The 13586-nt window shown below is 43.6% G+C and overlaps 1 protein-coding gene across 1 annotated transcript in view; it reads right to left on the bottom strand.

The window, feature by feature from the left end:
* LOC103196836 (prosaposin) overlaps window positions 1–13343 on the bottom strand; it is a 41448-nt gene extending 28105 nt beyond the window's left edge. The window contains exon 1 of the mRNA XM_042780916.1: window positions 13235–13343. Within this exon, the coding sequence (XP_042636850.1) occupies window positions 13235–13343 (109 nt within the window). The remainder of the gene's footprint in view (window positions 1–13234) is intronic.
* Window positions 13344–13586: the final 243 nt, after the last annotated feature.

The raw sequence follows: 13586 nt of genomic DNA, 5'->3' as shown, positions 1-13586 counted from the left end.
CGACACTACAGGACAGTGTAGAACTGCCCGACAGGGCTTCCTAGGCCATAATTTTTATGAGAGTAAACTATCATCGTGGTTCCTGATCACTGGCCTACTAAATTAAAAAATAAAATTGAAAAAGAACTTAATCCCAAGCCACTCTCTCCCTCAGAGCTGGAAGCAGGAGGGTATGTCATGGTGCTGAACACAGCAGACCTATAAAGTCATCACGTGTTGAAGCCCAGGAGAGATTCCACAGACAATGAGAGAATGAAAATTAAGTCCCAACTCCTAGAAATCCAGTTCTTGGAGAGACATCACCATCTAGCGCCAACCTAAAGCCAAATTTACAAAAGTGCATATTATGAAGTTGGTCTGTGAATGGCACATATACAAGAGAGACTTGATTTCCTGAAATGAGCCAACGTGTTCAGGAAATGCCAGCATGCCCTTAGATCAGTACTGCACGTCTGAGACCCAGCCTGGGATGAGCTACCTGCTGAAGGACACAAGCGCTGATTTCACTTAAGAACTGAGCTGTGTGTCAAACAGTGGAGCAGAACTTTTGGGGCTCACAGGTCTCTTTCCCAGAAAATGGATTTAGATGCAAGATTTTCACACCATTTCAGGGGGTTCTCTGGCACCCCGACACCGTACAGGGACTCCAGCTGTGGATCATAACACAAAGCTCTGCAGATAAAGAGTGATGTTCTTCTCTACACAATGGATTAACAGGTTAGACGAAGGCATGACTTATCAACCCCGTGGACCCGGGAAAGCGCGGGGGGCTACTTGTGGGAGACCCAGGTGAACAGGCAGAAGCTCACTTCGAGTCCCAAGAGGGGGAGGCAGACACAGAAGGTGAATCGTGCCAGGGAGTGGCAAAGAAAATGACTAACCTTTTCAAGATGAAATCTGAACCGATCCCTTAAAGGTTAGATCAGCTCATAATAGAGACAGGATGGGGAGATTCCTGACCTTGTGCTCTTTAGTACAGTAGTTCTCTTTGACAAAGGGGAAAGTAATTTTTAGCAGAGGGATAAAGGGAAGTGGCGGGAGCCAGGCTGCAAAGGCAGCTGGACCTCACCTGGCACACTCCTCCCCAAGTGAAGAGTCACCCTGTAAGAGTTACAGAACCACTAGGGATTTCTGAGCTGGGACAGGACAAGCAAGCTCATGTTCATGTTACAACACCTCAGGTAGCGGTGTGCAAGATGACTTGAAAGGGAGGTGGGAGACGATAGTGATGGTTACACAACACTGTGGAGGTATTTAATGTCACTGAATTATACACTCAAAAAAGGCCCAAATGGTGAATTTTAAGTTATGTATATTTCACAATAAAAATAAATTTTCAAAATAAGGAGGCAGTTAGAACTATGAATCATGGGAGAACAGAAAGGCAGTATCTGCATAGGGAGACACTCGGGGCAGGAAGGCACAGGAAAGAAGGACACAGGGAAGACGTAACCACAGGAAGTGGGGAGAGAGCTGTAGGGAACTGCAATCAATGTCATGAAACAAAATGTTCATGAACTGCTGTATGGAAAACGAATTTGCTCTGTAAACTTTTACCCAAATCACAATAAAAATTTTAAAATAAAATAAGTAAGCAGAGAGGTGGAAAACATGACAGAATACCTAACTGGAAGGCTAATTCAAACATGCCCATGGAAGAAATGGTGGCCGCAAGGGATGAGAGAGGTTAACAGAAAGATTCCAAAAGAGTAAGACAGAAGTAAGACAGATTAGGAAGAGAGGGAGGGTGGGAGGAAGAAAAAGGAAAAAGACGTTAACAGGGTTAAATGTGAAGCCTTTCAGGCAGAACAAAGGTGGTGATCAGAAGCTACAATGGTCTTAGTCCATATCCATAGACACAGGACTAAGCCACAGGATGGGGCACTTCTTTTCAGTGAGACAGTGACAAACTGGGAAAACCGCAGAGATCAGGAGAGTAAAGGCACTCCAGAGGACTGGAGATGTTTGACTGGAAGAAAGACTGTCTCAGAGACACACATGGTTACACAAATAAGCGAAGGACACTTTCCACCTATTACATGGAAGCAGGTTTGTTCTGTGTGGTCCAGACCACAGGCCTCAGACCAATGGTAGAGATTACAGGGAAGCAGACCAGGGCTCAAGGTGAAGAACCCATCTAACAACCATAAAGACACAAAAAGGGAATGGACACCTCATTAGATGAGACCTCTCCAACAGTGGAAACCACCAAGTAAAACAAAATACCCAGCCTATAATGCAGACTGTGTATACCACTCCAAAGGGTTTATAAAAATTAAATATTTGCAGGACACAAATAGCACACAGTTAGTGAAGTACTGATATGCTGTAAAAGCTCAATAAATGCTATTACTATCCACAGTGGCAACAACAGGCTGAGTCACTCTCTTGCCCCGGAGCTCCACAACAGCTAATCAAGGTTGTTCTTTTGCTGACTTGACATTTAATCAGGTAATTAACTGGCAGCTCAAAGACCTGGAGAGCAGTACTCCAACTTAAGAAATTCAGTGACTGAATTAGAAACCCATAAGTACCACATGAAAAGTGAAACACAGACCACTGTAATGCACCAAGAAGTATACTGTGTCCCCAGGTGCTGCAAATGTTCTACATGAGCAAGAATGAAAGATGCCCACAGAGCACTAATATCACAGGGAAATGCCCTCAGTACGTCATACAACTGGTGCTACAGCCTGATTAAACTGCAAGGAACGCCAATCCCAATAAAGTTGTCATTGTTCAAAATATTTTTGAAACCCACCTTTTGGAAAACCATGCCAGAACGCCACTGCTTCAGAACCTCTCCTTTTCTGGAAAAGCAAGGAGGCAATATGGAAACCAGATTACTTTAGCCCTGACCTAAACGGTGGGGGCAGACAGAGCTGGACTGAAAACCCTGCTGTGCCACTTACTAGCCACACAACCTGGACGACTTTCTTAGGCCACAATTACTTGCAAATTATGGAAAGTAACAGTGCCCCTTCCTCAGGAATTCTGTAAGGAATAAATGCCAAAGCACCTAGGAGTGCCTGGTCCCTAGGAAGCTCTTGGTTAATTGTACATCTAATTGTTGACGGTGGACTTGAGAAGAACCAAGGGAAAGGTTCACATTTCAATTTTTATATACAGCATTATTTTTTTCCCTGTGTTACCTGGCAATCAAAAAAACAATTAATAACCCCAACAACCTGTTTGGAGAACAATTATCACCCAATACAGCAGACAGAGATCATAAATTGCTCCCCTATATCCATTCTCTCCTCTTACAGGAACAGAACTACAAGTTTTTAGCTAAGCTCATGGCTGCCAAGATTAACGACTACATTTCCCAGGCTCCTCTGCGGTAGGGCCTAGGAATGAAACCAAGTTCTGGCCAATGGGACGTAAGTGGAGGTCATCACAACTTCTGTTATAGACAGGTGTGATGACTGGAACTTTAGCAGCCATCTTGGACCATTAAGAAAAGGGCTAGAACATAGAGCTGGAAGAGCCTGGGTCCCTGAGTTCTTCAGGGAAGACACTCTGGCTCCTGAGTTTCCTGTGGTAGAAAAGTTTCAAATATTAAGATATATTTGAAAATATATTTCAAAATAAAAAAGAAAAGTATTTCTATTTTATTTAAGCTGCTGTGATTCTAGGTCTCTGTTGTTTGCAGCCAAACCTAAGCCTAACTAATATGTTAATCAACTACTCCATTCAACAGACTAGTCTCCAAATGACTGCATCTTTACTAAGGCTTACTCTCCACTGAGGATATTTAACAGCCCACGTACAAGTAATTACAAAAGATATTCTGAAACATAATCTCAGAACAAAGGGGATAATCTTTCCTAGAATGTGTACCTTACGCTCTATTTGTCAGTTTTATTCTTTTAACTATACAACGTATGTCTTTCCTTTTAAACATTTTAGGTAACATATGCTAAATAAATGCTCTTCAAGTCTTGCTACAGGAGGAAAAAAATAAAATAACAATAAGCATGCAGCCTCCCAGGACAGATAATCCGGGCAGGCATTCCATAGCGCAGTGGATCTGCTGCCTGGGTAATGTATCACCATGGCAACAAGAAGGTTGCCAGGAAACCAAGAGAGAGCTAACCCCAGAAGGGGAAGCATCTACCTCAAGTCTCCAGCATTCAGACGCTTCTCAGGGGAGTTCGTGCACTTACATCTTCTAAGAGCAGGAGATATCGCACAGCACTCAACACAACTACTTGATCATACAGACAATGTCATGAATAACACATTCAACAGCAAAGAGCACTTGTCTCCCTGTAGAATCCTGCCTTCGGAAACATTCTCCAGGGCAGAAAAACCAGGGCCATTTAACCATTCAGAATGGCCTAGATCTGGAGGAAGCAGAAGTCCAAACATTCCTCTGATCACAAAAGAAATCAACAACAATGAAGCTCTTAAGCTCTCCAGGCTGACGTCCCATCACCTCGGCCCATCACCTCGGCCCAATACGCTGTTACTTAAGACAAAGGTTCTTTATGCCCTGCTTCTCTCCACCACTGCCTCAAGCTTTCATTTTCTTCACAAGCCAGATCATTCAAAGGCAAGAAACCTATCTACACAGAGAAGGTAATCGGGTCCTCAGGTAAATTGACAGACAGGGGGACAAGGATGCAATCTCCTACGACTATACAAAAGGGAAGCAATGTGAGCTTAATGAATTTGGGGAAGAGAAATTCTTAACCCATTCATTCACGAGCACTCCAGTCCAACAAAAACTCCTAACAAAGCTCCTCTTCCAAGGAGTCAAGATATCAGGTGATGATGACCAGAGATGAACTTAAAATCACCTTAGGTAAGATTATGCCCAGCACCTGACCATGGAAAAGTGACCCCTGAGCGGAAATGTCCAGGTTTTAATCAGGTGAACAGGTACAGGCAGGGGTCAGAGGCGGCATCTGTATAGTCCTAGCCCTGGTGGCACAATGGTTAAATGCTTGGCTATTAACCAAAACACCGCAGTTCAGTTCAAACCCACCCAGCAGCTCGGTAGGAGCCAAGGAAACCCTATGGAGCAGTCAGTTCTCTGCCCCAGCGGTTATGAGTGGACTCAACAGCACACAGCAACAGACCAACAGAGGAGTCCCTGGATGGTACAAACAGACCTGTGCCTGCTAACCAAAAGACTGGAGGTTCCCCTGCACTCGGAGGGGCCTGAGAAGAAAGGCCTGGTGATCACCCTCCGTTAATCCAGCCACTGACATCCTATGGAGCACAGTGCTGCTACATGTGTTGTTGTTGTTATGTGCCGTCGAGTTGGACCCAACTCATAGCGACCCTCCTTGGGTTTCCAAGGCAGTATCACTACGGAAGTAGATTGCCCAACCTTCCTTCCGAGGAGTGGCTGGTGGGTTTGAACCGCCAGCCTTCTGGTTAGCAGTCAAGTGCCTTAGGCACTATGCTACCAGAGCTCCTTGAGAACCACTGGGCTAAACATTTAGGAACAATCAACTTTTGAAATCAAATATGGAGAAAAACTTCCTCAAACTGTAGCTGGTTCCCTTCTCATAATTAATTCAAATCAGAGCCACCGGGGCACCTAAATTATGGTAGTCTCCCATCCCTCTTACCCACGTGAAATCCTCTCCAACAGGTCAGGCGCTTCCTCTAACCTAAAACAAGCTATTACAAAGGTCAACACTTCTCTTACACCGCAAGTTACTCTTGGTTTGTCAATTTCTGAAAACAATTCCAAAAGTTAATTTCAGTAAATAAAGTTTTGCTTAATCACCATAAAGACTTGGCCCTGGTAACATGTAAATTTCACGCATACCAACCTATCTACACTTCTGAGTTGAAGCCAACTTGGCTATACTTCAGAAGCTGGTAGCATAGTGCCTAAGGTATCTGACTGCTAACCAGAAGGCTGGCTGTTCAAACCCACCAGCCACACCTCGGAAGGAAGACTGGGCAATCAACAGAAGGTAGAGATACCACCTCGGTGGCCTAAGGGGGGGTTGCTATGAGTCAGAATCGACTCACTGGCAGTTACTTTGGGTATTTTTTTGTTTTTTGCTGTACTTCCCACCATCATTCATTCATCAATGTTGAGCACCAACTGTGAGCCAAAAGCTATTCTACATGATGCAGATACAGTAAATGATCATGACCACAAATAAATATACCATCTACATAATACAAGGAGCCCTCGTAGCACAGTGGTTAAGCGCTTGGCTGCTAACCAAAAGACTGGTGGTTCGAACCCCCCAGCTTCTCCCAGGAGAAAGATGTGGCAGTCTGTACCCGCTAAGATTTATAGCCTTGGAAACCATATGGGACAGATCTCTGTCATATTGGGTTGTTATGAGTTGGATTTGATGTGATGACAAAGGGTTTGTTTGGTTCTTACATATAATACCAGGTAGTGGTGAGTGTTACGAAGAAAAGCAAAGCAAGTCAAAGGAACAGCAAGAGAGGGGCAAGGCGGAGCAGTCAGGGAGCTCTGAGAACGGACCATCTGAGCAAAGACCTGAATGAACAGAGGGAACAAGCACATGACTTAATCATCTGAGGAGATGTATGTTCCCACAAAGGCTCTGAGCAATAAAGGACCAGAAGGCTGGACTGCAACCCTGATTTGTGAGAAGCAGCCAGGGCCAGATGGTGGGCAATCTTGCAAAGCAAAACTTTGGGTTTTACCCCCTAGGTACCAATGCTGAGAGAAGAGCCCTGCAGGTGCAGGGCAGCGGCCCATAACAGCTGCGCAAAGATTGTTTTTACTGATAAGTAAAGTCACGGCTATTTGACACAAAGACCAAAAGTGGTGGGTGGCTTTATAGAAAAGAAGTTTATTTTCTCACAGTTCAGGAGGCTAGAAGTCCGAATTCAGGATGTGGTTCTAGGAAGAGGTCCTACTTCGTCTATATCGGCTTCTGTTGTTGTTGGTTGCCATCCAATTGATTCCAGTTCACAGAGAGCCCTATGTGTGGGGCAGTCCTGGAGTTCCTAGGCTTGTAGATTCACGCTTGCGCACATCTGTGTCTAATCTGCTCTTTGTATCACTCACAAATGACTAGATCTAGGACACACCCTCCACTTATATGCCTTCATTCATGTAACAAAGAAAACTTAGTTCCAAACAAGGTTATGTCCACAGGCACAAGGGTTAGGATTCTGACATTTCAGGGGAACACAACTCAATCCTTAACAGGCCAAAAGAACTTTCTATAGTATTTCCTTAAATCTTACGCATGAAGTTTCCTCCAATGTAAATAATTTCTTTGCTAAAGTAGTATTTATCTAAATATGGCTAGAATTCACGATTGTAAAATTCAGAAATGTCATTAGAATTCATCTCACTTTTTTGACACATAGATGTCCATCAGTAGGGGTTTACTAAATTGATACATCCATACAATCCAATACTCTACAGCTATCTGTTAACTAGTTGGGAGGTAGGAGGCACTTAAGGAGACATGAGGACTAAATGCAATGTAGCCAGGATTGGATCTGGGAACAGAAAAACTGGTAAAACCCAAATAAAGTTTGCAGTTTAATCAACAGTATTGTGCTGGTGTTAACATCTTAAGTTTTGACAAATGTACCATCGTTATTTAAGATGGTCACAGCAGAGGAAGCTAAGTAAAGGATATACAAGAACTCTGTAGTAGCTGTAATCGTTCTGTCAATCTAAAATGATCTTAAAAGTTTTTTTAAAAAAAGGGAGGGGGAGCTGTACCTATAGCAGCATGGAATGATCTCCAAGAAATATGAAAGTAAGATGAGAAAGGTAAATGAAAATCACTTTGCTGTTTCACTCCCATCAAACTGGCAAAACTTACAGGTTTGACAACTTCGTTAATGAGCATGAGCAGCTGCCAGAAACTGTACATACTGAGGGAATATAAATTGCCAAAGTCATTTTGGAGCACTCAGCAACTCGTAGTTAAGTTGAAAACACACTTAACTCTACAGCTCAGCCCTTCTTTCCTAGGTATATACCCTCTAGAGAAATTTTTGTCCATGTACACAAAGAGACAAAAACAAAAACACTGGAAATAATCCAAATGTTGATTAACAGAATGGAGAACAGGTATGACAGAAATGGAATGCTACTCCGAAACGAAGGAACCCTGGTGCCACAATGAGTAGAGCACTTGGCTGCTAACCAAAAGGTCAGTGGTCGGAAGCCACCAGCTATTCTGCAGGAGGAAAGATCTGGAGATCTGCTCCCGTGAAGATTATAGCCTTAGAAACTCTATAGGGCAGCTCTACTCAGTCCTACAGGGTCGTTATGAGTTGGAATCAACTGAATGCACACAACAAATATTGAAGTTAAATGAATGAACCAGAGGTGCATACAGTCACCATGGATGAACCTCACTAGCAAAACAAACCAAGCCAAAAACATCTATTTAAGTAAGATATGCAAACAACACTATTCTATGAAGACCAATATGTGGATGATAAGCAACAAGTCCAGAAAGGTGGTTATGTATGAAGGGAGGAAGGTCGTTAGGTTCTGTTTCTTAACCTGGGCTCTGTACACATACATGGGGCGTCCATTGTAATTCCTCTTCCAACCTTCTGGATTATCTATCTACAAAAAGCAAGGAGCAGGCCAGTCAGTGTAGCATGCTATCATTTGTGCTAAAAAGAAAAAGGGAACAGGGAAATCACACCCACAGCTGCTTGTAGGAGTTGCTGCTGGAAGGTTCCAGAAAGCCTGGTAACAGGTTGGGGAAGGCCTGGAGTACAGGAGCAGCAGGGAGTCATGATTTTTGTTCTACGGTATTTATGGTGATTGAATTTGTTTACCACATGAAGATACTATGAACACTGAATAGTTCATCTCAAGTCTGTGGATGGGGAAACCAGACTGTATGGCTTGAACAGACAGGCCAGGTCCCACGGTTAGTGATACCCTGGGGACCAAGTATTCAGGTTACCAGGAACCAGCCCTATCTGCTGGGCTGCTCTGCCATCAGGACTACTGACCTAGTCCCTAAACCTAGCGTGGCTCCCAGGAGCATAAACCTCCAGCTGCCTCCAAGCTGTCATCTACCTAACCTAGCTTGTTTTCCTGACCCAGTAATCATGTCCAGCATATATATTTATGGTTAGTCAATTTAATTTGTTTGTTAAACTTACAACATTCTTTGAGATGAAAGATGAGCAGGAAAAATCACAAAATCAAGGGCAGAAAAGGGTCACTGGGCTAGCTGGTCAAGAATACTGACAAAGTATTTTAGTGGTATAGGAGTAAAACACTTACAGTGCTTTCTACCCAAGCCCTTTCACATATTAACTTATTTATTAAAATCTCCCAACAACATGAGATAGGAAGGATTATTAATCCCATATTAAAGATGAGGAAACAGAGACAAGAGTTTAAGTAACCTGTGCAAGGTCAAACAACTAGTGTCGGAGATGGGATAAAGTTAAACTTCCATTCATCTCAATCCCAATATAAAGGATTACAAATTCCACAAGAAAATATGGAATTTGGGTAGATTTTTTTTTTCAGTGTTGGCCATACCTGTCCAAGGCCATAATTCAAATTATTTTTTGGATCTTCAAGGAATAAAAAATAAAGCAATCAATACTTTTTCAACACCCCAATAACTCTATTTGTTTATTGTTATTGTTAAAAAAAAAGAAAAAAAAAAAGGAGTGCAAGCAGGACCATGCTATTAGTATTCTATTCTTGTAATATAAAGAAACTCCAGCCCCTCCTTCCTGGTGGCAGAACAAAACAGGCTCCAGGCAGCAGGCTTTGGAGCCTACAATGCCCGTGCTAGAAGACTGCTTCAAAACACCGCTGCGCACCTGGCCTGGGCCTTCAGAGCTTCCCCAAACCTCATTCACTAGGTGATTTCCCCACTTAGCAACACCCTTCCTCTTTACCACCCCCTGCAAGCTCCAGCCAGCTGCCTGGCCCTTCCAGTTTTACAATCAAAGACTACAGAGGAACAAGTTCTCCTTCCTTCTCCTGATAGGGAAATATCTCTCAATCCAACTCCCATAGCCAGTATTCCATGCAACTTGTTAAATCCAATTAAAAGCACTTGGCAAATTACTGACTGACTGGCTGATACAATAAACCCTTCAGGAATTATACTCATATTTTCACAGAATAAAATTTGGTTTATTAATGGTAAACAGCAATTTATCCAAAATTCCAGGCAGGTGAGACCTGCTGCTATTAAGCCAGCTAGGCCATAAATACGTGTTTCCAATTGGGGGGGGGACAACAATGTTTTTGTACATAATACATTCTAGCTCTCTCTAGAGAACCTACCTGGCTCAGTGCAGGGCAAATACAATCCGGTTGGTTAGCAACTTCACAAATAACAGCAGTTAAGGGCAGCGAAGCGTCCGTGAGCACCACGCCACATGCGTGAGCACCATGCCACATGCTTTACACACATTAACTCATCCCCAGAGGAACCACCCATTCCATTTCTATGGAGTTCAAAAACAGCAGAAGTAATCGACAGTGTTAGAAAGTAGTTTCCTTTGGGGCAAATGAAACAAAGTAGTAAACGGGGAGGCATAAAGAGGGCTTCTGGGTGCTGGCAACTCTACTCTGTGACCTTGGGGGCTGGGTACATGGGGTATCACTCTGTGGTAATTCATTAAATCATACATTTAAAATCTGCATGGTTTTCTTTTTTTGGCAGTAAAAGTAGTATTTTATTTGCAAGGCTTTCTGTATGTAAATTACAGTTCACTATGTCTCTTAAAAAATTAAGAGGTTAGAGGAATGTGGGAAGTCAGGGTTTGGTTTCCCCACTAGATAGACAGGGATCTGGGAGGATCACTTCTGGGGGACTCAGTGTCTTCATCCTTCAAAGAAGGAGGATTAGATGTTCTTTAAACTTCATTATACCATAATTTTATCCCCTTCTTCAGGTGGAGAAAAGGGAATGAATGAATGAATGCATGAGTAGAAAAATACAGGTAGTCCCCACATTATGATGAACTGCACATAACCACCATCTGTTTTTGTTTTGTTTGTACGTCTTATCATTACATACAATACTGCAGTACATAATTTGCTGATGTTATCATTCTCAGATGCTCACACGCATATATTCAATGTTAGGAATTACAAATATACTGGTAAGACAGTAATAATGAAAACTGGAAAAATAAGAAAAGGATTTGACTTACAACGTTGGGGACTACCTGCAACTCAAAAGCAAGTCTATCAACCACCAGGACATCCACAACATTAAACAGCAAAGCCCCCGCAGATTCGGGATGGCACTCCCAATACTAGAAGAAAGCTAAATTGACCTGGTAAGTTCTTAGAGCCTCCCAGGAGCAGACACTGACTGCAGACACCACCCGTGCACCTTCGTTAACAACAGATGATGCCATTAGAAACTGTAGAGCGAATGCTTCCAAAAAGCCACAATGGGGCCAAAACCACCAGGGTAGGAGCATTTATACACTGTAGTCAACATGACCTTGGAGTAATCCTAAAGGCCAGGTGACAAGGTCAGACCAAGGCCATTATAACAGACTTCCATTTACTCAGGCGTTCAGGCAAGATGTCTCTTAGTTAACGAAAACACTCTGGTTAGCAATGCTCCCATGGGTTATCAGATGTGGACTGTATATTTCCAAGGAAACAACTTAGTCCTTTTTTGAGTGATTCAGAATTCTATAGGTCTTGTGAGGAGTGATTCACTGCCAACATGAACAACCATGTGATATTGTTTAAAAAAAAAAAAAAAAAAGTGTTCTGAATCAGCAGTACAGAATATTCAGAGACACATTACTGTACAGACCACAGAATAACAAGCAGTAGCAACCTTTGGCAAAAATTCATTTTCTTCAGTTCTACAAAACCCAAAGTCATCTTTCTTTATAAGCAGAGTACCCTTTCATAATTCACAAGCAAAACCAGTTTAACAGCTCAGTTTGAGAAGGTCAAGACATTCTTGAGGGTTACTGAACACTAACAGGGGAAAACATCTCTTAGATCTATTTAGTTCCATAACCAATTATCTTAGGTTTTCCATCAACTGTCATCCACTTTGTTACTGTTTATTAAAATCTAGGTGGCTGCATGACAGATAGAAGTTAGTCCCTAAGCTACATAGTTAACTGTTGTTGTTTGCCTTCGAGTTGGCCCCCGACTCATAGTGACCCCTCCTTGGGTTTCCGAGGCAGTATCACTACGGAAGTAGGATTGCCCAACCTTCCTTCTGAGGAGTGGCTGGTGGGTTTGAACCGCCAGCCTTCTGGTTAGCAGTCAAGTGCCTTAGGCACTATGCTACCAGAGTTCCTTACATAGTTAGCTAGGAAACAGAAATTTGGTACTGAAAAATTGAGGTTCAGGAAGCCAAAGAGAGATTCTATTTCTCTTAAGTGGGATATATACAGATCAAGACCCAAAGACAATGATCTGAAAAGACTCCTACTTGGAGTCCTCTCCGAATAGAAATTAAAAATCTAGCTCCATGACTATCAAACTACGGAATTTCTATAATCACTCAACCTCCCTGCTTTCACATTACCTGTGATTATTCAGAGGAGGAAGATGTAAGGAGGGCAAGGGCTGGACAAATGAAAGGTCATAGTGACATTAAAAAATAAGTCAAAAGGAGATGAGAGGAGGGTATTGCAGCTGGTTCCCAAAGGCTGCCTTTTTAACATGCAATGGGTTTCACAATCATCAGCACTATTTCAGGACAGTGATAGGCTTAAGATTACTTTCTATGCACGTCAAGTTCTCAGGTACTTTTATTTTCCAGAATACAATGGCTGCTCAAGACATTTTAAAGGAGATAAATGGGGCCTCCACTGCAAAATAATCAGGACTACAAAACTCCAAGATGTAGGATTAAAAATAGATACACACGTAAAGACAAACATCAACAGAGATGATGGACATACGTGCTTCCTGCAACTTCAATACCCTTATAAACTAGGGCAGCAGGCCAAGAGCCAACGGCCCTTCCTGCTATATGGAGCTGAAGTAAATATTATGGGTGAAAAAGCCCAGGTTCCAGTGCATCCAGCAGGTACAACAAACTCGCAGGACAAGTCATCCTACAATACCCACCCTTAATAGCAGCAAAGGCAGCCTGGGGGAAGGCTCTGGGCGGCCCCACTAACGCAGGCACCACTCTGAGAGATGCCACTTCCCCGGCCTCACCCGCGCCCGCCTACCCGCCTACTCAGGCTAGGACCCGCGGGCCGGTGAGCCTTGGCAGCCCGATTACCAACAAGCTCCCGCAGCCTTCTCAATCTCCCCACCAGGTACCCGCCTGGCGCTTGCGCCTGCGCAGTGCGCGCCCCTCGCGAAGCTCCTCAGGGACAACAGACTGAAGGGCGAGGCCCGGCACAGTCCACTCCAAGACCGGGCACCCCATCCTCCTTACCCAAACTGGGGGTCCCAGGGCTTACCCACGCCCAAAAGGCTGGCCAGGACCAAGAGAGCATACATCGTGCTGTCTGAATCCGCAGTCTGCAATGCAGAAGATCAGCTGATCCACCGCCGATATAAACCGGCCCGTCCCAAAGCCGCTCACTGCGCAGGCTCAAACTCCGAAAGGGCCTGGCCTGCCACGGCTCCTCCTGCAGACTGACTCAGCATCGCTCAGCGCGCCTGCGTG

The sequence above is a fragment of the Orycteropus afer genome, unplaced genomic scaffold (genome assembly GCF_000298275.1).
Source record: "Orycteropus afer afer isolate SDZICR_OR568_19922 unplaced genomic scaffold, OryAfe1.0 scaffold00070, whole genome shotgun sequence".
Lineage (NCBI taxonomy): Eukaryota > Metazoa > Chordata > Mammalia > Tubulidentata > Orycteropodidae > Orycteropus > Orycteropus afer.
Note: the sequence above shows the minus strand (reverse complement) of the source record. Positions and strands in the feature narration are given on the sequence as shown.